The 24606-nt window shown below is 47.4% G+C and overlaps 1 protein-coding gene and 1 long non-coding RNA gene across 2 annotated transcripts in view; both read left to right on the top strand.

Annotated features, from left to right (window-relative positions):
• The first annotated feature begins 8432 nt into the window (after positions 1 to 8432).
• Positions 8433 to 9798, top strand: LOC135826348 (uncharacterized). Its single transcript, XR_010555262.1, has 2 exons — positions 8433 to 8879; positions 9091 to 9798. It is a non-coding gene; the product is annotated as an uncharacterized LOC135826348 (long non-coding RNA).
• A 1742-nt stretch (positions 9799 to 11540) lies between these two features.
• LOC135826548 (uncharacterized) overlaps positions 11541 to 24606 on the top strand; it is a 30595-nt gene continuing 17529 nt past the window's right edge. The window contains exons 1-5 of the mRNA XM_065339159.1: positions 11541 to 11893; positions 13443 to 13643; positions 14447 to 14599; positions 15251 to 15364; positions 16695 to 16915. Coding sequence (XP_065195231.1) covers positions 11764 to 11893; positions 13443 to 13643; positions 14447 to 14599; positions 15251 to 15364; positions 16695 to 16915 — 819 coding nt within the window. The 5' untranslated portion in view covers positions 11541 to 11763. The remainder of the gene's footprint in view (positions 11894 to 13442; positions 13644 to 14446; positions 14600 to 15250; positions 15365 to 16694; positions 16916 to 24606) is intronic.

Genomic DNA, 24606 nt, shown 5'->3' with positions numbered 1-24606 from the left:
TCTCCGAAGTGTTCTTAGGTTGCTTCTGCATATGACTGTGTGTGGGTGGGGGGGGGGGGGGTGCGTGTGTGCGTGCATGTGTGCATATGTGCGTTTGTGTGGGGGGAGGGGGGGGGGGCGGCGTGCGTGCATGCGTGCATGTGTGCATACGTGCGTTTGTGTGTGTGTGTGGGGGGGGGGGGGGGTGAATCTGTAGGTGAGCCCAGGTGCGTGCAGGAGTGATAATGTTTTCAAGGAGTGTTCAGCCTGTGACTGTTTGATGTGTTTCTGTGCAAAGATCTCTGAGCTGCGTGCTGGACTGCCTCCAGGTCCGCAAGGCCCGCCAGGACTCCCGGGTAATATCGGTCCTAAAGGGCAAGCTGGACACAAAGGATCGAATGGATCCCCGGGTATTGGAATCAAGGGTCAAAGAGGACCCTCTGGATCGAGAGGACAGCAAGGACCAACTGGACCTAAAGGATCCACTGGACCTCGCGGACCGCCAGGTGTCCGAGGTACAACTGGCAGAACCGGCGCAAGGGGTCCAAAAGGAGATACAGGACGCATCCCATTACCGACCATCCGTAGCTGTGTGTACTGCCCAATCAGTTTCGGCGGTCGTTGAGTTCTAGGAGATTGTAATAGTTTGAGTGTAATCACACATGTTGCGATTTTATATCTCTTCTTTCCGTTACCGGTAGTTCTTTTCGTTAGGTCTTTTCTGTCCGTCAACGGCTACGCTTACTGTCACCCAGCCCTGGGTGACAGTAACCCCCTCCTTGCAGATAATCATTACGATTTTTGAGTTTTTTGCACTCCATACATAATTTTATTCTCATTATTTTATTGGTTTGGTGAGACTCCCATGATAGGTATCCACTTACTACCTCTGGAGAATCCGTAAATAAAAAATAAATAAAAACGTTAATGTAAATAGGCGTCGAGGCGACAATAGTTTTGTTGATTGCAATTCTAAAAAGGTTTTTACTTTTTTTAATTTTTTAGTTCCTACCTTGTGTGTGTGTGTGTGTGTGTGTGTGTGTGTGTGTGTGCGTGTGTGCGTGCGTGCGTGCGTGCGTGCGTGCGGGCGGGCGGGCGGGCGGGCGGGCGGGCGGGCGGGCGGGCGGGCGGGCGGGCGGGCGGGCGTGTGTGTGCAAGCGTGTGTGCGCGTGTGTGTTTGTGTGTGTATATGTGTGTGTTGTGTGTGAATGTGTACATGCGTACATGTGCGCGTGTGTGTGTTTGAGTGAGAGTGTGTGTGTGTGTGTGTGCGACTTTGAAGTGACTGTAGCTGTAGCTGTATGGTGTAGACCAGGCTGAATAGTGACGGTAAATTCTTCAGCCTTGCAAGCTGTTGAATGGTGCAATCCCAGCACAAGTTGATATGACTTCTGCCGTAGCATTGCTATCATCGCCTCCGGCGATGGGCGTCAAAAGGTCAAGGTGACGTGTGTGTGTGTGTGTCCCATCATGGTGCAGTGGTATGTGCAGCGAGTTCCAATCGATTAGGCCTTGACGGATTATGCTAATATTTTCGTGAAATTATGCTTTTCGCATTGCTGAAAAATTGCAGAATTATGCTATTTTTATGCTAAAAGTTAACATATTATGCCGCATCATGCTCACATATGCTGCTAATGTATGATGGTTCTGTGCAAAATACCAGGGGAATTGTTTTGTAGAGGGCGTTGTACTGTAGTAGCAACAGGTCAACGCACTGTCCGACCTAGCTACGACCGTCACCCTGGTCACTGATTGTAGTGGACTGGACATGTTATCAAGGGAGTCGTAAACCTCCGATTTCCTGGTGCATCTACTTGTACTTGCACTTGCAAAACATGTACAACTGTATGGAATTTGAGGCGAAAAGTCGGATTATTCCAATTTATGCGATTCGTATGCAATTTGCCACGAATTATGCGATTATTCGAGTTTGGTAGGGATTATGCGAAAAATTATGCTAGCATAATCCGTCAAGGCCTACAATCGATAGGTTGCGGGTTCGATTCGTTGTTACTCAGAGTTTCATGGCAAAAACGAATCATCATTGTCTGATGATTGGTTTTCGCCATGAAACTCTGAGGAACAACGAAACAGCCCTATTTTACTTCCTTTTGTGTACCCCTGGCGTACTAAGCTCTGCCCATTCCGGGCATTTGAGCACTATTGCAGATTAACGGCGCACTGCCTCTGTGGTATGTAAATGTTATGTTTATAAAAATGATGATGACCTTACTCATCAGCAACGGTAGCAATAACGGTCCATGGGTATTGCTTGCTGGACGGCTTATGACTAGTGTGTCCTATGGGCTACTAGAAGGAGCATGCGGGATGAGTGTGCCCCTGCTTGAACAGTAATTATTATTCCCGTAGCTATGCAGAAGACGTTACTTCAGTAACGTCTGGCGCTAGCCAGGGTCCACACAGCTTTAATTTGGTGTTTGCTTGTGTGTTTGTGTGTTTGTGTCACGCCTGGCGCTATCCCGTATCTGTCCCGTACCATACCATCAAACACGGCTGGCCACATACCAGCTGCATACAGCTGGCCGCAATATTCAAATAGGGCTTTCAAACGCAAGATCATAACGTGAAGCAACTTGGAAGAATAAGTATGAATGCGAAGTGTATGGGGGAATGCATGTAGGGCGATAGTGCGGGTTCGAATCCCAGGTAACGCCTGAAAAAAATAGGAGAATTGAAAAATTTATAACATCCCTTTTCTTTTTTTGCCGTCATCAAGGTTGTAGACGGTGTCGTATTACCCCCGTACCTGTCCCGTACCTGTCCCGTACCTGTCCCGTACCTGTCCCGTACCTGTCCCGTACCTGTCCCGTACCTGTCCCGTACCTGTCCCGTACCTGTCCCGTACCTATCCCGTACCTGTCCCGTACCTGTCCCGTACCTGTCCCGTACCTGTCCCGTACCTGTCCCGTACCTGTCCCGTACCTGTCCCGTACCTGTCCCGTACCTGTCCCGTACCTGTCCCGTACCTATCCCGTACCTGTCCCGTACCTGTCCCGTACCTGTCCCGTACCTATCCCGTACCTGTCCCGTACCTGTCCCGTACCTGTCCCGTACCTGTCCCGTACCTGTCCCGTACCTGTCCCGTACCTGTCCCGTACCTGTCCCGTACCTATCCCGTACCTATCCCGTACCTGTCCCGTACCTGTCCCGTACCTGTCCCGTACCTGTCCCGTACCTGTCCCGTACCTGTCCCGTACCTGTCCCGTACCTGTCCCGTACCTGTCCCGTACCTGTCCCGTACCTGTCCCGTACCTGTCCCGTACCTGTCCCGTACCTGTCCCGTACCTGTCCCGTACCTATCCCGTACCTATCCCGTACCTGTCCCGTACCTGTCCCGTACCTGTCCCGTACCTGTCCCGTACCTGTCCCGTACCTGTCCCGTACCTATCCCGTACCTGTCCCGTACCTGTCCCGTACCTGTCCCGTACCTATCCCGTACCTGTCCCGTACCTGTCCCGTACCTGTCCCGTACCTGTCCCGTACCTGTCCCGTACCTGTCCCGTACCTGTCCCGTACCTGTCCCGTACCTGTCCCGTACCTATCCCGTACCTGTCCCGTACCTGTCCCGTACCTGTCCCGTACCTGTCCCGTACCTGTCCCGTACCTGTCCCGTACCTGTCCCGTACCTGTCCCGTACCTGTCCCGTACCTGTCCCGTACCTATCCCGTACCTGTCCCGTACCTGTCCCGTACCTGTCCCGTACCTGTCCCGTACCTGTCCCGTACCTGTCCCGTACCTGTCCCGTACCTGTCCCGTACCTGTCCCGTACCTGTCCCGTACCTGTCCCGTACCTGTCCCGTACCTGTCCCGTACCTGTCCCGTACCTATCCCGTACCTGTCCCGTACCTGTCCCGTACCTGTCCCGTACCTGTCCCGTACCGTACCGTACAATCAAAGACGGCTGGCCACAATGCATATTCAAATAGGGCTTTCAAATACAGTGTACAAGATCATAACGTGAAGCAACTTGGAAGAATTAGTATGTAAGCGAAGTGTATCGGGGGATGCATGCAGGGCGATAGTGCGGGTTCGAATCCCAGGTTATGTCTAAAACAAAAAGTAGAAACTTATAAGAATTTATAACATCCCTATGCCTTTTTTGTCTAGGTCATCAAGGCAAAAAAACCATAGCGTAGGGCCCTGAGCTTCCAAGCTCTCTCGTTTTAAAAAGGTACTAGTACTCTTTTCGCGGCTGTATCTGGGCCGACCGCACAAGAAGAGGCATTACTTTGGTCCCACACAAGCAAATCACTCCAAATTTTCTCCACACACAGATGAAAGGGTAGTGATTGCAACAGCAGAAAATATATTGTCATGCTTTGCGAGATCCTTGGAAAATGTAAATCAGAATGTACACTTTCTGTCGATATGACGGGCTACACATTTTCTTAAAAAATGTCCAGGAAAAGACTATTTGATGGGTCCAAATTTGTTGGATCCAAACCATCTAGGTCTGGGGAAGGGCACCTGGGTCAGCAGAAGTCCATCCAAAGGAACAAAGGACGCACAATACACCTTATAAAACAACATATATAATACGCGACCGTGTTGCAACATTTGAGAGAGGGCAAAGATTGTTCCAGTTAAAGTGTTGCTCTTGAAAACACCCAGGTGCCCTAGGCCTGGGCATCACCTTTCCAAAAATGTATACTTTGGGGGGTGTCCAGACACTTTATCCAAGAGAAAACTTCAGAAAACACACTCGCAGTAGGCTAAAAACAGTGAAAAAAAAGGGGTCCAAACAGACAAAAATGCAGGCATAAGCTGTAATGTCAGCAACAAAACCTCACCAAACCAAGCTAAAATCCACCAGCCTCATATGTGACACCTTCTTGCTCTGTTCTTTGCTCTTCCCAGCCCTTTTTCTTTCTTCTCCTCTTCTTTCTTGTGCTTTTTTGCAATGCTGAACTGGCCACTTCGGCATGTGCAATGCGGTCCGTATCCTCCTTCTTCAGTGCCTTGATGGTGTTATGGCCAACAGAACACGACATTTCTCTAAAGAACTTGACAAAGGCTCATGGCACCATCATTGAAAGTGCATGTAGCAAGATTTGCAGCGAGCTCCACCACACAGCGACCTGCATTGACTTCCTTCGGGCACATGCGCCACACGACACCATTGAATGCTTCTTTGGCATTTTGTGTGGCACCAAGCAAGCACCGTTTCAGAACTGCCTGGTCTGCCAGTCTTCGGTAAACAGGCACCAGCAACTTGTAGATGGCCTCTGGCTTCGGGATTTTCTGCTAACAGCTGCTGGGCAGCGTAGTTGCGGCTTTTCTCGCCAACCGTGTGTGCAGCCTCAATTGCAGCTTGTTGGTGTTTCTGGAAGTTCGTCTTGTTGACAGGCTTGGGGAGGTCCATAATGGCACAGAATTTCTGGAGACCAGAGTGTCCTCGGCCAATGCGCCTGGCAGCTAAAACGGAGCATCGGTTGACGTCAAAAAATCTTGTTCTTATTGACGATGAAAACTTGACATTAGCACCAGGACATGATTCTGATGAACAGGATATGACCATGTGTGATCCTAAGCCTTGCTGTCTCTCCTTTTCCAAAATGATACCGCGAACTTTACAAACTGCACACACATTTCAGCAGAATCTCCTGCAGCTGCTCCAAGTCGAAAATACGTTTCCCGCACCAGTATGGGGCTCATCAGCCTCGAAACAATCACTGTCATCACTGCTGTCACTCGTGTCTGGGTTCGAGGTCAGTGAGGTATCAGACTCCGTTCCAACATCGCCATCGCTGTCTGATGTCTCCTGCTCCCACCAGGGTTTGCAGCCGACGAGCTTTGCAAATGAAGAGCTACGTCCAATATCTTCTGGCTCCGCTTCCACAGGAACAGGGTTAGGATCGGGAGCTGTTTCAGGCTTCTTTCCATAATATTTCTTCTTTTTGGCAACGTAGTATCTACCTTTCCATTTTTTTGTTTCCCATCTTCAAGCTAGCTCAGCACAGCGAGTGCAGAATACTAGTAGTAGTTGCTGTTTGTGATGCAAAAAGCGCAAGGGAACCCAGTTTTTACGCTGGGTCGCCATTTTGTGCAGTCATGGTTATTTTCATCATATTGTGAGAGCCGTGGGCCAATAGCCCCGGTGAGAAGGCAGTCTTGCCTGTTCATATGGTGAAGTAAAATAAAGAAACAACAACAATGGTAACGAATATTTGAATTTTTGCCACGTGGCATGAGTACTCATTTTTGCTCTTCTGACAGCTGGCATGGTCACGCTGCAGTGCGTACACATACCCACGCACTTCACTGGCCTGTAACCATGGTAACTCTGCAAAGACTGTGCCGATTCGCCTCAAATTTTGGATTCCACAGGTTCAGGGCCTTGTGCGTCCACTGAAAGAGTCAAAAAGCCGATTTCTAAACTTCGATTTTTGACCCTACAAAGGAGTACTACCGGTACTTAATGTCGGTTCCTGGTGTGTGTGTGTGTGTGTGTGTGCGTGTGCGTGTGTGTGTGTGTGTGATGGGGGGGGGGGGGAGGGTGAGTGTCCGCCAAGTAGGGCATTGCATTGTGATGTTCTGTGTGTGCGTATGCAGGCTGACTAGCAGCTGTGTAACCGCTTATCACAGTACTGGGATTCACGTATCGAGCCCTGCACAGCAACTGCAATATTAATCATGAGCGTAGCAGCATAGAGCTAGGCAGACTAGCATTCAACAAGAAACAGCGAAGCAGTCTGTTACGTATCACATTCTCCAGTACCATAGCTCTGTAAGGCGTCGGATCTGCAGCTAGGTGGTTTGTTAGAATAGACGGCACAGAGTGCGCTCAACCTGCCAAACTTGACATTTTCTCCTGGGGAGAGTCGCTATTGTGGGCCCATCGTCCCAGTGTATTGACAGGAATATGTGCCGCAAACAGTTCAGGAACCATTGGAAAATGCCAACACGTGATCTCAGTACACCTGGTCAAACATCCTGATCACTGTCGTTCAAGCGCGTACTAACCACGGAGGTTGCAGTAAGATCACTGTTTCCGAACAAGGTGGTCTCCACACGGCCGTGTAACAATGTTACATGCTGTCAACTAACAACATGGTTATTAGTCTATACAGTATTTTAGAGTGATGGAGGTCTGCCCGCTGTTCTCAGCAAAGGTTGACCGGCATAACATAATTGCATGCATAGCATTGTGATACTTGTTCGAGTAGAAAATGACGATGCATACTGCCCTGAGTATTATCCCTTTTTAAATGCTTACTAGTACTTCGTTACACTGGCATGTAGGACCTGAGATCATGACACAGTTCAGGTGCGCCCAGTGATGGAGTACTGCCCCATTGTGTGGATGGGAGCGGCCCCATCCCACCTTGCAAGAGACAGTCTGAGTCGACCGTTGGCTGCCGAGTCTTGCTCTTCGTCGGACTGTTGCAGCACTTTGCCTTCTGTACCATATGCATTTTCCAGATACTACCCTGTTCTACAGAGGATGTTGCCACCCCAACAGACGCAACACCGAACACTCCACTCCACCCATTGTACGTTGCAGTGATGTAATGCCCACATACACCAACAAATTACTTGCAAATGAACTTCCAGTCCGCTCCCGAAGTTACTTGTGTCGAGCCCACCGTGACCATGGTGACCCTCACTAATTAGTTGTCCCCGGCTGGAAGCAGCTGCCTGTAGACAGTGTAGTTTCATCATTCTTTGTTGAGCTCGTGTACGGGTAGGTGGTGGTGTACGGATCGGATATCTTTCGTCACGACTATCGTAGATCTACATCGTAGATCTACAATCATGATTGTATCTCGAGGAATACGTATCTCTAGGAACGCGGTTTCATTATGTCTCGCACGCTATGTTCTCAACTAACTCAAACTCATACTGTCATTGGTGCCCGGATGTCATGTATTCACTATACGTACCAGTAACCACTGTAGCTTCGACAATGATGATGATGACAACAAAATTTAATATTTTTGTTGTTCAAACGTTGTTGTCGCTAGCTCAGCCGACCTGACACCTAGTAGAGTCTACCTCCCCAGCCAGCCGGCCAGTCGGGCTCTCATTCGTAGATCTACAAAGCATGCACTGCACCCATCGACGGATTTGACGTGTTCAGTCTCGTCCATATCATGCATGGTCTTGGCGTTCTGAGTCATCTGGACTTCACGAAATCATCAGTATAGTCACCATGGTCACATCACTGAAGCATAATTATACGCTAAAAACCAAATCAATTCAGGAAAATTCAATTCAAATCAAAGTCGTGACACATCCGGTAAAAAAAAACAGCAAGAAATAATATCTCGGTGCAAAAGAAGAAAAAGGAAATAAAAATGCGCTTCATTTTAAAGGGGAACTACACCCAAAAATCAAAACTTCATGGTCCGTAGAGTTTTGGACGCTGAGTCGAATGGTGAAGGTCCCACTTCGATCCGACCAAGCGTTCTTGAGATATATCAGTCCTTTTCGGGTCCGTGCCGTGACGTCACAAACCCGTGACGTCATTGAGACTTGGTGATCCTTTGGCCAGATCCAGAAACACTGGGATTTCGCATCTTCTTTCTGTTTGTCCATGGAAGAAGAGGGTATTTGTGTCATCATGGCTTCTGGCTGTGTTGTTGGCTACTATAATCTTACTGGTAACCCCCCTGGGATGAACCTGCACCACTTTCTGAAGGATTGTGCTTGGCACAGGCCGAGCAGTGCACCATAGCAGCTATCAAGCGACATAATTATTTGCTTGACAATTTAGGGACTACAATGTAAATCCTTCGCGTGTGTTCCAGCCATTTGGCAGAGGAGGATTTTCAGGAGGAATATTATGCACTCATCCGATGCGGACGCTGGTGGATGAAACTGTGGTGCGTCCTTTTTCGCACGCCACACTGTGAAGTGTCAGTCGAAAAGCGGAGGTGAGTGCAATATTTCAAAAACACTAGCTACTGTATGTAGTTCTTTCTTTTCCAAAGCATTTGTAGAATTGTTTTGGACTACATCACTACGAAATGTGAAGCTTTCCGAAACCGGCCTGATGAGGTGGACGGCAGTAGATCTCCTGTTTCCCTAGGCTATACTGCGTGCGATCGATGAACCTGTCTGCGATTGCTGTTCTTGATTTTACAGGAAGAAGATCAAGAGCGGCTGTACCATCGGTCGCAGTGACGCACTGTTGAGCTACGACCACTGCCACCGCCCCAAGGTTATAGGAAGGACTGTTTGCAGCGCCAGCGCCGCTAGCTGGCATGTTTTTTTTCCTGTATGAACACACAGTATGTACTGCTGATAAGCTACATCACGCAATGACCCGCAGTTCAAGGAGAGAAGATAGTCCACATACCGGCAACGGTGTACACCTATTCGGGAACTCGTTGGGTTTTCTCAGTATGGATGCAGATGAGAGCCAGACATTATTATTATTGTGTGTATGCGTGCAAGCACGTGAGTGTGTGTGTGCGCGCGCAAGCGCGTGAGTGCGCGCGCGCACGAGCGTGAGTGTGTGCGCGCGCCCGTGCGTGAGTGTGCGCGCACGTGAGTGTGTTTGCGCGCACGCGCGTGAGAGACAGACATTGTTATTATTGTGTGTGTGGGTGCACGCGCGTGAGTGTGTGTGTGCGCGCGCACGCGCGTGACACTGAGTGTGTGCGCGCGCATGCGCGTGAGTGTGTGTGTGTGTGTGCGCGCACTTGCGTGAGTGTGTGTGTGTGCGCGCACATGCGTGTGCTTTTGTGTAATGTAATATAACATTCCAAAGATATTCACGTCATCTATTCTGTGTTCTCCTTTATGTCATTCTCTCCCCCTTGCGGGAGGGACATGGAATGACAAGTAGTAGATGCATTGCCATTAGTGATCCTGAGGGATGTGTGGGTATGCAACCAAGTGCATGAGTGCGCGCATGTGTGCGTGCACGAGCATGTGCACAGGCACTTGTATGTTTATGCACTCGTGTGCGCACGAGCTTGTGAAATTGCGTGTCTGCGTGCGTGAGCATGTGTGACTACTATACTATGTGCCCACCAAGGTGAGCACATGTGCGTGCGTGTGTGGGGGGCGCAGGCGGATATGTGCACACATTTTAGAATGATAATCAAGGACAGAGCTGTTCCGGTAATGCAGTCATGAGACACCACAGTAGGGCAAAACGCACTCAATAATAATATGCTACTGTGCTGCTGCTGCTGCTGGAGTGTACAGCGTAATTGTTGGTACACAGCTACGTGAAATACAAGAGAACGTCTCAGCATTCTGTAAAGACTAAGTGATAATGCAAAAGGTGAGAATGTATTTCGCCACAATACGAATTGAGGTGCAGTCCACTTATGTGAGATAAAGCACAAGTGAACCGATACACATTGCACGACTTGCACGGAGATAATGCTAGCCATGTTACGCAGCAAACTCCATGTACAGGAGTACGAGTGAGGAGACTATTGATCTGAGTACTGTGCGAATACAAAATTTCACACAATTTACGATATGAAGAGAACGATTCGATTTGGGAGCATTACGTAGGACTATACTGTGAAAACACTTACGGATTGTCAGGGTTGTCTGAGCTGCTTTGGCTGCCGCTTCATTTCGAAATAGCCCAGCCAACCGGTTGCCAGATGTTGCTGATAGAGAGCGACTTCTCCAATTGCAGTAATTTCTGCTTCATCCACATTTACAGCCCGAATGGTAGCCACCGCTTGCGCTGCCATATCCTTTCCTGAAAATTTCGGCTCATGCCCGAAGCCAAACATTTTCAGCTCAGGTTCTGAGCTTTCAAGCTCGTCTGATACGTCGGAATCGCTCATGGTGAGGACGTCTTTGTCAGAACTATTCCTTTCACATACCAAAATACCTGTACTTCTGAGCTTGGCCCAGGCAAGCCAGTCTCAATGACGTAGAAGGGCGTGTTGGGGGTGTGTCGCGGCCGCATGACGTCATGGCGCGTCCCCCGAAAGTACAATTTAAACCGAAGATATCTCAGGAACGCTTGGTCGGATCGAAGTGGGACCTTCACCATTCGACTCAGCGTCCAAAACTCTACGGACCATGAAGTTTTGATTTTTGGGTGTAGTTCCCCTTTAAAGGACCAAACGAAGAAAAGCAAAGAAATACCCACATCAGCGCTAAATTTGCGCCTTAAATTATAAACAAAAACATGACGCGTCCATTAGCATTGAGGACACTGCCATTAGCGAGGTTATACACACCACTGTTACATCCGTCCCTCAGCCATGGCTAGTGGGCGCAATGCATTTACCGGTCGATGGTATGCAAAGCGAGCCCCTCTGATGCACATAACTGCAGCTCGGAGAAGTGCAAACGACAGACGGCATCTGACATAGGCCATAACCAGATAACCTCGCCGTAGGGCTTGCCATCATGCTGTGCCAGCATAGCGCATAATCGCTTCAAAAACCGCAAGCATTCTGGGGATGCACTGCCAGCCGTGGTGAAGACAAGCGGGGTAAGTAACAAGTAAGTAAGTTAGTTACCACGGTCAACATTGACAATCCTTTCGTTGTGCTGCAGCAGTCACATCACTCAACAGACCTGATAATAATTATGTGGACTGCTGACTGCGGTGCGTTCCCCGTGACTGTGACTGCGTCGAGGTTGAAAACAACACGATTTTAGTGCTTGCAGCATGCACTGACTGCATTGACTCTGTTGTCGACTCGAAGCCGAGAATTTGAAAGAACTGTTTCTCAGTGGTGTAGCGGAAGAACGTAGATCTACTGAGTCTGTTACGGATAGATCCAGTGTTGTGTGTTTGTTAGCTGAAAGGAATATCCAACACGTTTGGAGATGGCGTTTCTTGCGTTTGGCTCGTCCGCCTCTGCGCTCCAGCTGTTGTCGGTGATTTTTGTTGCGATGCTGATAGTTTTCATTCCCAACGCCCGTGCAGCCAGCATCCCTGTCGTCGCGCACGGAAACGGTAAGAAGTCATTCATTCCGTACGTAATGAACATTTTAGCCGGGCATGCACGCCTCCTCTGCATTTACATTGTACTCGTTGAAAAAATGTTCAAGAAAAACGCCTTACAGTATTATATCGGAACCACAATGATCCTATCCCTGAGCGTGTAGTTAGACATGTTGCGCCTCAGCCTGATCGATATTTGCACTCCACTCAACTGTACAGTACACGAGCAGTTTTTCCGTGGTTTGCACATGTATAAGGGGTTATATCCGTCCTCCCTATCCGCAGAGAGTGCAGTCGTCCTCCCGACAGAGATTGTACTTGTCTACACTGAGCAGCACAGCCTGCACAGGACATGCTCGTTTTACTGGTCTACTTTCAGAAAATAGTGGTGTGACTCCCTCTGACCCAGGTCATGGTAATAACGGGGGGGGGGATAGGGCATTGATAGCTCTAGAAGTGGGCATCCAGGGACCCTTGTGAATACACAAATCCTCCTCCCATAAACTAGACTACGATGGTTTGTGTCCAACACGGTTGAAAGCGGCATACAGTAATTTGATCTGGTAGCTGAACTGAGTTTGACCCTGTGCTGGCGTGAAATGACCAACATTGTTCAATTACAATCCATGTAAATATACAAAGGGCGTGAAAGGAAAATGTCACCATTGACGTCAGACTCAAGTGTTGCGCATCCATAGGAACGCCACCACCCCCTATGACTCAAGGCGCAGATGCATAGGGTTTGAGGGTGATGCAGAGAAAGTACACCAGTACAGTCTACTTCGCTAATAACGACTGCGGATATAACGGCAATTAGCGAACAACGACGGAGTTTCCATGCCCGGAGCAAAGTCCATTCTACCTGTATACATATAATGAGACTTCGGCTATAACAACACTTCGCGAATAAAGACGCTTTTCTGATGCCCCGCCGAGTGTCGTTATACGCAAAGTTGACTGTACCTGAATGCCCGGGTGACGCACCCTGGGTGTACCGAGCGTGATCAATACCGCGGAGACAGAGCGTATTTATTACACAGTACAAGAAAGGCACAAAACTAGTTTGTTACAATTCTGAGTTTCACGCTATGCAATCATCAGGAAACATATAACATGATACTGTTTGGGGGGGGGGGTGTGGATGGGGGGGGGGGGGGGGATAACACTGGAGTGGCCAACACTGCAGTTGCACTTTTCTAGGGCTGAACTCCCCTCTTCTATTCAAACAGAAAGAGCTTCAGTCGCCTTGTTATTATCCAGTTTTGTTTAGCCATGATGAGCAGGTGTGCGCTTAGGGCAACCTGGCCTGTAAAAGGGCAACAACACAGCAGTCAGTCCTGGATTGGTGCACTGCAGACGATTGAGGTGTTGACCATTCACACAGGACATGCAGCAATAAGACATTAGCAGTATGTAAGATAAAGGGGACTGTCCCTATCTCCAGAAAATGCCAGGCATAATCAGGTTCCAATCTGACCAGGAAGTCAATATTTTACTACTCAAATCACTACATAATATAATGTTGTCACCTTCACGTATTATGGTGTTCTTGTTGTCATAGATACCTGTATGACAAGATGGCTGACTGCCGCTATGGTAGGCAGTGGTGCATCGAGTGCAGACATTCAGCGATTCGAGAAACTGATGAAGAAGTTCCAACCGGCTGTTGACGAGGACACTGTCCACGAAACTGCCCCGGAACTCCTGGGATTAGTTCTCGGTGGAAATGAGCAGGCTGTGAACCTCCTCTATCGATGCATGGGTAAGTTTTCTGAGTTGATGATTCTGCCATGTTCTGTCTAACAGAGCATATTGGATATTTGCTGGATTGCAATTACAAGAACTCAGTACATACGGTGTACTTACTCTGCACATTTCTACACAACATTCACCTATAGTAATCTTACTGGCTTTTGAAAACACAATTGGGACCAAATTTATGCAATTTATGCTCAAGACCTAACCCCAAATTTGAAAAGGTTTGTGTTGGATCTGCTTCCCCATACATTTTGTCATGGTATATTTGTCCAGCTATTATGAAACCTGGCCTTATCCAACTCAGTAACATTGGAGTTTTCAACCGAGAATGGGGCAAGGAAGAATAGCACGGGTCACACAATATGGGAATGTGTAACAGTTTTCACTACATTTTATACCAAGAATTGTCAAAACAAAACATGCGAGACGACCGGAAGTCAGGATGCCGTTTTTAGATGAAAGGACATGCTCTCTCTCTCTCTCTCTCTCTCTCTCTCTCTCTCTCTCTCTCTCTCTCTCTCTCTCTCTCTCTCTCTCTCTCTCTCTCTCTCTCTCTCTCTCTCTCTCTCTCTCTCTCTCTCTCTCTCTCTCTCTCTCTCTCTCTCTCTCTCTCACACACACACACACACACACACACACACACACACACACACACACACACACACACACACACACACACACACACACACACACACACACACACACACACACACACACAGAGGATTCCGTTTGATCACGATCACGGAAAAATACAAATTGAATTATCCAAGTTTGTTGAATCATTTTTTTCTGTTTCTGTGTTTGAAGGTAACCATGACGATGCAGAGTGTCTGCGACAATCACCATGCCAGCATCTTGGTCGGTGTGTGTACAGTAGGGAACCTGGTTCATCAGGATCACCGTACCCAGGGTACAGATGTGTGTGCTCTAGGGGTGTCAGCGGACGGTTTTGTCAGCATGGTGAGTGATACGAGTACAGTTGAGCAGCTGACTAAAATCCCACACAAAGTGATTTGTACAGTTGAGCAGCTCACTGAAATCCCACACAAAGGGGTAAGTACAGTTGTGCAGCTCACTGAAATCCCACACAAAGTGATTTGTACAGTTGTGCAGCTCACTGAAATCCCACACAAAGTGCTAAACTGATTTCCTGAATCAGCTCCAATTACATACATGACTGTACTGGTACGTGTGTACATCCAGCAGCATACGTACCACTTCCAACGTGTCAAAGGCACTGCAAGTTGAGGAGCCAATTATGCACTCTGGTTAGGATTTCACCCAGCACAACTCTACTACAGACTTGTCTTGATGAACATTATCTCCAGTTTACAGTGTCTTGGAACCATCGGGACTGATGAATAGGGTGGTTTCACATCTATCACATGAGCATACCAGACAGTCATGTTGGTTTCAATTCCACTCAACCCTTATTATTATTATTATTATTATTATTATTTGAGGGATTCCCCACAGGCCGATGTCTGAATCAAGGGGGTTCTCCGATAATACATATCCTTGTAACCTCTTGGCTGGTTCAGAGACGGAGGTATTCATGAACCGGTGTTGTTTTGTTGGTTTGTCCCGTGAACATGACATTGTAAACCACAGCGTTACCTAGCTGTTCATCATCTCCGTGTAAGAATGGTGGTACTTGTCAGGAGACAAGTGAAGGATACACATGCCAATGTCCCACACTCTACACAGGACGACATTGTCAAAGACGTAAGTACGGACACATGTCTATTGTATCTTGATAACGTTATCCACCGTGGTGCTAACTTGCCATGGCTGTTGACAATGAGATCCCAAAGTGGAAAACACACTCACATGAATATGTATTCAATTGAATGGGAAGTAAGGCTCTTCTTCCTCCCCTTTCAACAGTGAATAATGTCAATGACATGTCCAAATACTACTGGCATCAACTGGGTATCTAGGGCATGGATGATATTATTCATCACCACACCAACACACGTCCGTCTTGATAGCATGAGTCATAGATTACCTTGCTACACTTCCATAGGGATGAGAACCCAACTAATAATAATAATTCGCGGGATTCGCGTTGGCATCGCTTGAATGTTCAGAAACACACAAACTAGCCTTCGCTTCCGCAGGCCACCACTATGCCTATGCCTTGCACACCTGAGTGGCGAATGCAGACCTCACAAGTGAGTCAGGGGAGAGTAGGTGAGTCTCTCAACCAATCGGGCGTGTAACGGCCCATAACCCTGTAAACTGCATCCTTGTTACCCTCACTCCGAGCTGTGAGTACCCAGTTGACCGTGGGTGTCGGCGCAGTTCACCACGCATAAAGAGTCTTTACTCACGTAAAAAGTCTTTACACGCTCCCTGCTACCAGCGCGAGTCTCGAACTCGGGACCTCATGATTCGCAGGCAGGCCTGCAAACCAATCGGCCATATGCGTTGGTCTATGAGAACCCAACTATGGAAAGCAAAGCAAAAGATCTGCCCGCAGTCTGATGTTGCTAACTCACATATTTGCCAAGCTACAGTCAACTTCGCTAATAACGACTGCGGATATAACGACAATTCGCGAATAACGACATAATTTTCATGCCCAGAGCAAAGTCCCATCCAACTGTGACACATATAATGAGACTTTTGGGTATAACGACACTTTGCGAATAAGGACACTTTTCTGATGCCCCACCGAGTGTCGTTATAAGCGAAGTTGACTGTACTTCTTCTCTTCTATTCTATTCCTTTCCATTCTCATCTTCTGCCTCCGTCTCTATGTCTCCGTTTCTCTGTGTCTCTCTGTCTCTGTCCCTCTATCTATCTGTCTCTGCCTCCGTCTCTCTCTATTTGTCTGTCTATCACTCTATAAACTGGGAGCAATGATTGCTAAATTGCATCATTAATCACGCTGTTTTTTTTCTTGCAATTGTCCTGATGAACGTGATGAACAGTCTTTGGTCACTAAAGTCTCTCCCTTTGAGAGAGTGAAATCAGCTGTATATTTGTTCTGTTTTTTTTTTACTCAAAGTCCACTTGATTTGTTTTTCACTGTGTGCTGGCTGTATGACAGATTGGTGGTCCAAATACATCCTTGCAAACATGACGTCATCGTTATCCAAACTTACCACCATTACGAACGGCCTGCTGAAGAGCACAGCAGATGCTGTGAGGGAGTCGTCCGACTCAGTCACTGCTTTTCTCTCCCGTCTCCAAGTCACCGTCAATCGAAACCTCGATCAGAGATTGGAAGCAATGCAGCGAAAGTTGCAAAACCATACCACATTTGTCCAGGTGAGTACGGATTTCAGATTGCTCTTTAATTTGAGTAGTTTTCTCTCTTCCTCAATCCCTTATAATGATTATGGTCTCACTGCTGCAGAGATCACTTTAGGTTCAGCAGATTGTTCAGGCATGATGGTCCATCCACAGGGTGAAACAGTAACTTGCTAAAATGTGCATTTTAAAGAAGGAGGTAGGAGGGAGAATAGTATTTAAATTCCTCTCTGAGTCTTGTTACACTATTCTTCCTGGTGATGGTGTATGTCCCAGACTCCCAGACCTGTATGTAGATTGTATGCAGACTCACAGACCTGTGTATAGGTTGTATGTAGACTCCCAGACCTCTATGTTTGTTGTATGTACACTCCCAGACCTGTGTATGCATACTCCCAGATCTGTGTATTTGGTGTCTGCAGACTCGCAGATCTGGATATTATTATTATTATTATTTGGAAAGGATTGGGAGAACTTCAAATTCAAAGGATCAGTCGGGGAAGTGAACTGCCTGAAAAGAGAAAAAAACGCCAGACCCACCAGGACCTCCTGGTGGGTCTGGCGTTTTTTTCTCTTTTCAGGCAGTTCACTTCCCCGACTGATCCTTTGAATTTGAAGTTCTCCCAATCCTTTCCAAATTTAATCACTTTCTTTCACCTCTGGTAGTTTCCAGAAACTGACCGTGGTTGGTCCCCTTGGGGAGGGAAAAAGACCCAAGTGCCATCAGTATGTGTGGCACGTGTTGTGAACTGCCTTTGGAGTGAAAAACTTGTCAGCGCCTTCTGGGTTCAGCCTGGTCCCATAGCTCAGTGGTTAGAGCATTGCTCATGACAAGCAGGGTCCCAGGTTCGTGTCCTGGTGGGTCTGGCGTTTTTTTCTCTTTTCAGGCAGTTCACTTCCCCGACTGATCCTTTGAATTATTATTAATATTATTATTATTATTATTATTGTAAGAAATGGTTTGCTCCCCACACCGGAGCTCGCGGCGGAATAGCGCGAGCTCCGGTGTGGGGAGCAAACCATTTCTTACAAATCATCGCCGAAGTCGCAACCACTACTTCGTATTATTATTATTATTATTATTACTCAATCTGAGGACAGCATGCTGTTTCGTTCTTTTTGAACTCATCAGCGCAGCACAGAGGAAATGAGGCCGAACCTGATGGCAATGGAAATAAAATTTTCCAATTAGGCCCGAACGTACCTTGCCAGAGTGCTCAAACTGACAAGTCAGTGAGCTATGCATAACGCAAACAGCAAAGGCACTACCCCACGCAAGAGTGCTCAACTGCTACAAGAGCAGGAGCGAAATACTCAATCTGCGGACAGCATGCTGTTTCGTTCTTTTTGAACTCATCAGCGCAGCACAGAGGAAATGAGGCCGAACCTGATAGCAATGGAAATAAAAATTTCCAATCAGGCCCGAATGTACCTTGCCAGAGTGCTCAAACTGACAAGTCAGTGAGCTCTGCATAACGCAAACAGCAAAGGCACTACCCCACGCAAGAGTGCTCAACTGCTACAAGAGCAGGAGCGAAATACTCAATCTGCGGACAGCATGCTGTTTCGTTCTTTTTGAACTCATCAGCGCAGCACAGAGGAAATGAGGCCGAATATTATTATTATTATTCACTAGTTTGAGGGAAAGAGACAAACGGGAAAAGTCTGAAGAAAAAATTTGACTGTCACCACCAGGACTCGAACCAGGGACCCTCGCTTGTAGCTAGCGATGCTCTAACCACTGAGCTATGGTGTAGTCGTCATCCCAGCAGAGACTGTTCAACACTTTCTTCAGACTTCGTAACTCACACTTCCTGTGAATCCACACAGGCGGGTGGGACGCAGCCCTCACTGTACCCACACACTTCACGTACACTCTAGCACGCGGGGAGCCCCAAGTCATAACATCTTCACTAGTTTGAGGGAAAGAGACAAACGGGAAAAGTCTGAAGAAAAAATTGACTGTCACCACCAGGACTCGAACCAGGGACCCTCGCTTGTAGCTAGCGAAGCTCTAACCACTGAGCTATGGTGTAGTCGTCATCCCAGCAGAGACTGTTCAACACTTTCTTCAGACTTCGTAACTCACATTATTATTATTATTATTATTATTAACTGGTTTGAGGGAAAGAGACATTATTATTATTATTATTATTAACTGGGTTGAGGGAAAGAGACAAACGGGAAAAGTCTGAAGAAAAAATTGACTGTCACCACCAGGACTCGAACCAGGGATACTCGCTTGTAGCCAGCGATGCTCTAACCACTGAGCTATGGTGTAGTCGTCATCCCAGCAGAGGCCGTTCAACATTTTCTTCAGACTTCGTAACTCACACTTCCTGTGAATCCACACAGGCGGGTGGGACGCAGCCCTCACTGTAACCCACACACTTCACGTACAAACTAGCACGCGGGGAGCCCCAAGTCATAAAATATTAACTGGTTTGAGGGAAAGAGACAAACGGGAAAAGTCTGAAGAAAAAATTGACTGTCACCACCAGGACTCGAACCAGGGACACTCGCTTGTAGCCAGCGATGCTCTAACCACTGAGCTATGGTGTAGTCGTCATCCCAGCAGAGGCCGTTCAACATTTTCTTCAGACTTCGTAACTCACACTTCCTGTGAATCCACACATTATTATTATTATTATTATTTTAATAACGAAGGTACGTGTTGGGTCGTAAGTATCCACGCAAACACACATCCAGTCAAAATAAGGCACTTGTCAAAGTATCCGAACGTTTTCGGTCCCTTCTCATCAAGGATTATACAGGGAATGGCTCAAGTTGGAAAGACTAAAACTTATATTGCGTAAAGATATGAGATAACAACACTCGTGACAAGGTGGAAAAAGTATCAAGTTCAGCACGACACAAAACTCGAAGGAAATAATAATAGCGACAAGAACATATTGGGCAAATTAAGTTACATTGTTAACACCTCGACGAGGAGTAACACCAAACAATTGTAGCGACAACACATTTTCTTTCTGTACGCAAAGTTCAGGATCTAACTTACGGATATACAAAGCTTCTAACACAGCCAGATGCAACGCACATCTACCACGTGACAATATTGAGAACACATTATCACTGTACAACTCACGACAATTGGTACGGGCTGACAGATGTTGCTTGATGGACGAAGTGCGATTCTTAGCTCCGTTGGGTGTAGTCTCCTCCAATGTCCCGTCATCTCGCCTCTTCGCGGCATCACCACTATCCGTCTCTTTGCTTTTCCGCGGCCTTCCACGTTTTCTGACACTAGCCGTTGTGTGCGCGATGCCCAGTGTCCTTTCAGCTACGTCTCCTCCATTGCGGATTTCTATTGATCTTCTTACTCCAACTTGTCCGGTGTTCGATATTGAGGTTCGTTTTCGCGGTCTACCACGTTTTCGAATATTGACTGTTGTTGTCACTTCCGTTGTCGTTGTACAATTGTTTGGTGTTACTCCTCGTCGAGGTGTTAACAATGTAACTTAATTTGCCCAATATGTTCTTGTCGCTATTATTATTTCCTTCGAGTTTTGTGTCGTGCTGAACTTGATACTTTTTCCACCTTGTCACGAGTGTTGTTATCTCATATCTTTACGCGATATAAGTTTTAGTCTTTCCAACTTGAGCCATTCCCTGTATAATCCTTGATGAGAAGGGACCGAAAACGTTCGGATACTTTGACAAGTGCCTTATTTTGACTGGATGTGTGTTTGCGTGGATACTTACGACCTAACACGTACCTTCGTTATTAAAGTATTATTATTATTATTATTATTATTATTCACCCGCCTGTGTGGATTCACAGGAAGTGTGAGTTACGAAGTCTGAAGAAAACGTTGAACGGTCTCTGCTTGGATGACGACTACACCATAGCTCAGCGGTTAGAGCATCGCTGGCTACAAGCGAGGGTCCCTGGTTCGAGTCCTGGTGGTGACAGTCAATTTTTTCTTCAGACTTTTCCCGTTTGTCTCTTTCCCTCAAAACCAGTCAATATTATATGACTTGGGGCTCCCCGCGTGCTAGTTTGTACGTGAAGTGTGTGGGTTACAGTGAGGGCTGCGTCCCACCCGCCTGTGTGGATTCACAGGAAGTGTGAGTTACGAAGTCTGAAGAAAACGTTGAACGGTCTCTGCTTGGATGACGACTACACCATAGCTCAGCGGTTAGAGCATCGCTGGCCACAAGCGAGGGTCCCTGGTTCGAGTCCTGGTGGTGACAGTCAATTTTTTCTTCAGACTTTTCCCGTTTGTCTCTTTCCCTCAAAACCAGTCAATATTATATGACTTGGGGCTCCCCGCGTGCTAGTTTGTACGTGAAGTGTGTGGGTTACAGTGAGGGCTGCGTCCCACCCGCCTGTGTGGATTCACAGGAAGTGTGAGTTACGAAGTCTGAAGAAAACGTTGAACGGTCTCTGCTTGGATGACGACTACACCATAGCTCAGCGGTTAGAGCATCGCTGGCTACAAGCGAGGGTCCCTGGTTCGAGTCCTGGTGGTGACAGTCAATTTTTTCTTCAGACTTTTCCCGTTTGTCTCTTTCCCTCAAAACCAGTCAATATTATATGACTTGGGGCTCCCCGCGTGCTAGTTTGTACGTGAAGTGTGTGGGTTACAGTGAGGGCTGCGTCCCACCCGCCTGTGTGGATTCACAGGAAGTGTGAGTTATGAAGTCTGAAGAAAACGTTGAACGGTCTCTGCTTGGATGACGACTACACCATAGCTCAGCGGTTAGAGCATCGCTGGCTACAAGCGAGGGTCCCTGGTTCCCTGGTTAACCCTCCACCTCAGTCATGTTATCTACAACTTCGAATGCCGACATTGTGCTAGTCGGTATGTTGGTAGTTGGTCTTTCTGTTGAATCCAGCTCTGGTTCCGGTGGGACAAATCGACCGCCGCGGGTGCTCCCCACCAACACAGACCTCGAAGGAGGAGGGTCAGGGGGAGGCAGAGGTGCTGTCACCACTCGAGGCACAGCCCCATGCAAAGCACCCAGAGGCACAGACTTAGGCACACCCGAGGGCTGCACCAGTGGCGGTTCCGCACGCACCTCCAAAGAGCTGCCAAGCTCCAGCCCGTCCAACACAGATGTCAGAGGGGGAGCGGCAGACAGCGGCAGGGAACTATCCTGCCGTCTAGGTGATGGGTTTTTCCTAGGCCTCCCGCGTTTGGGCCTCTCAGATTGCGCACTGGGTGGAAGGATGTGAAGTGGAGTGTGTTGTTTGATACGTGCGTTCAGGTGCTGAACAGTCCTACCAACATACCGACTAGCACAATGTCGGCATTCGAAGTTGTAGATAACATGACTGAGGTGGAGGGTTAAATACAAAGGAAACAATCGGAAAGGACGACGACTGACGTGAAGGCAACGGCATTCAGGGTTGGCGTGGGTGGTGAAGGTGAGACGCAGGACGATGCAAGTGAGGAGGAGAGTCAAACCGCGGTGGATGACGGAGCAGGTTCTGATTCGGACAGTGAGGGAGAAGGTGAGCTGAGTGAGGGTGAGAGGGAGTGTGAGGGTGTGCGCGTGAGTCGAGATTGTGTGCGTCCGTCTCGTAATAACAAGTCTTCAGTATACAATCATTTGGTTTCTAGTACTGACTGTTGTCGTACTTATTCTGATTCCTGTTTTTCTGTTTTGTGCCGTGCTCGTCATGGTTATCTTTTGCAGTTACAAGTTTTGGAAGCTGTTTGTCAGCGCATTCATAAGCCGAATTTGTGTGTCCAGAAAGATAGTGTTATTACCCTAAAATTGTTCAAATAATGTTCTGTTGTGTAGTGTGGCAACGTTGTTGCCACTTGTGCCTAAATGTGTTTTGTCACCTTCTTGTTTATTATTGTTATTATTATCATTCGTTCTCACTTTTTTGTTTTTTGTTGCTGATACACACTTGTCACGCTTAGTTCTTACTTGTATACCCTTGTTTTCTGCACACTTTTGTGAGAAATCGCACCTCGATATTCTAGTGCTGTCATTGTATCGTGTCACCCTACCTTGATTGCTATATTATTTCCTTTGTTCTCATTTTGTTCAAAAATAAATAAATAAAACCTAAAAACCAAAGGGACAAGAAATAGTAGAAGGAAGAGGAAGAAAGGAAAGAAACTCAATCCGAACTCCAACATCAAAACAATAATAAAGAATTTGCAGCGACAGGCAAAATACATCAACCAATGAAGGGAGTAACAAAGGAAATATCAGTCTTTATCAGTCGTTATTCAAGTCTCTTAGCTATTGAACATGCAAATGCAGCAGAGGTGCATCTACATGTTAAGGATAGTTCTTAGTATGTTAATCGAACCTTGTATAGCCTCCTGTTGCACAATAGCCAGGTCTCCTCCCTGCACAGTCCGAAGGCATTGAGGAGTCTCCCTCACCAAGCCTCCCAGGGCACCGACAACCACAGGGACCACGTCAACCTGGGTGAGGGACCAAATCCTCGAAATCTCCCGCTTCAAATCATAATATTTCGAGCGCTTTTCAGCCATTTTCTTATTGATGTTGTTCTCACCAGGAACGCTGATGTCTATAATGTAGGCGATGCGCTCCTTGTCATCAACAAGGAGCAGATCGGGCCTGTTTGCTGATAGTTTCAGGTCAGTTGGGACCGAATACTCCCAATAGAGGCGATACTGATCACTCTTGACCAATGCCTTGAGCTGGTGGTCGAATCGTGAAGCACCAGTAAGTAGATCTCGTGCTTTACACATTTCGAAGTGCACATACTTTACTATCCGGTTATGTCGTTCAATGTAACTGGTCCGAGCAAGAACTGGGCAGGCACTGACAATGTGGTCAATTGTTTCTAAGCTGCCCTTGCAAAGCCTGCAATTGGCATCAGTTCGAGCAATTGACTTCATTATGGCGTATTGGTAATTTTTCCTTTTGAGGGATTGGTCTTGTGCTGCCATAATCATGCCTTCAGTTGACGGTTTCAGTGTCCTTGATTTCAACCACATGAAGGTAAGCTCCTTATCTAGGCGATTCTCCTCCAATCGGCTCCAATATCTCCCATGCAGCGGCATAGTGGAAAGTGTTTTGGATTTTCGCTCAGCGCACGCTTGTTTAATGGTATGCTTATTGGGTAAAGCTGGTCCAGCTGCTGGCAGATCCAAACTCGACAGGAACTTAGCGGCCTTTGCAGTTATTGAGTGGCTTTTTGTTGTAGGTTTTTGTTGATGATACTGATAAAGCAGGCTTATTCTGTCTATTGGGCTGGTACTCATGTAGCGGGCCAGGCCACACATGCTCCGGCCGTGCATATCCTCACAAGAGATCAAGCCCCGGCCTCCATCTCCCCTCTTCATGTAGAGCCTGTTGACTGAGGCTTTGGGGTGGTGAAATCCAGACGCAGTCAAGGCTGATCTTGTCGCTCGATCTGGGGTCTTGATTTCAGCCTCGGTCCAATTTACGATTCCATAACTATATGTCATAACCGGCAGAGCATACGTATTGATGGCCTTGATCATGTTTCGCGCATTCAATCCACTGTTAAGAAGCAAATACAATCTCTTTTTGTATTCTGCAGTGAGTTGCGTCTTGAGCTGCGGGTGAGGTATCATCGCTGCTTGCACTACTCCAAGGTACTTGTATGTTTCATTGAGTCGTAGCGACTCTGCAATGGTCTCATCGCCAACCTGGATAGAGCATCCTTCATCTGGTTTTCCTCTCCTGACGTGCAGCACGGCACACTTGGCCGGGTTGAGATTCATGCC

Source organism: Sycon ciliatum, chromosome 10 (assembly GCF_964019385.1).
Source record: "Sycon ciliatum chromosome 10, ocSycCili1.1, whole genome shotgun sequence".
Taxonomy (NCBI): Eukaryota; Metazoa; Porifera; class Calcarea; order Leucosolenida; family Sycettidae; genus Sycon; species Sycon ciliatum.
Note: the sequence above shows the minus strand (reverse complement) of the source record. Positions and strands in the feature narration are given on the sequence as shown.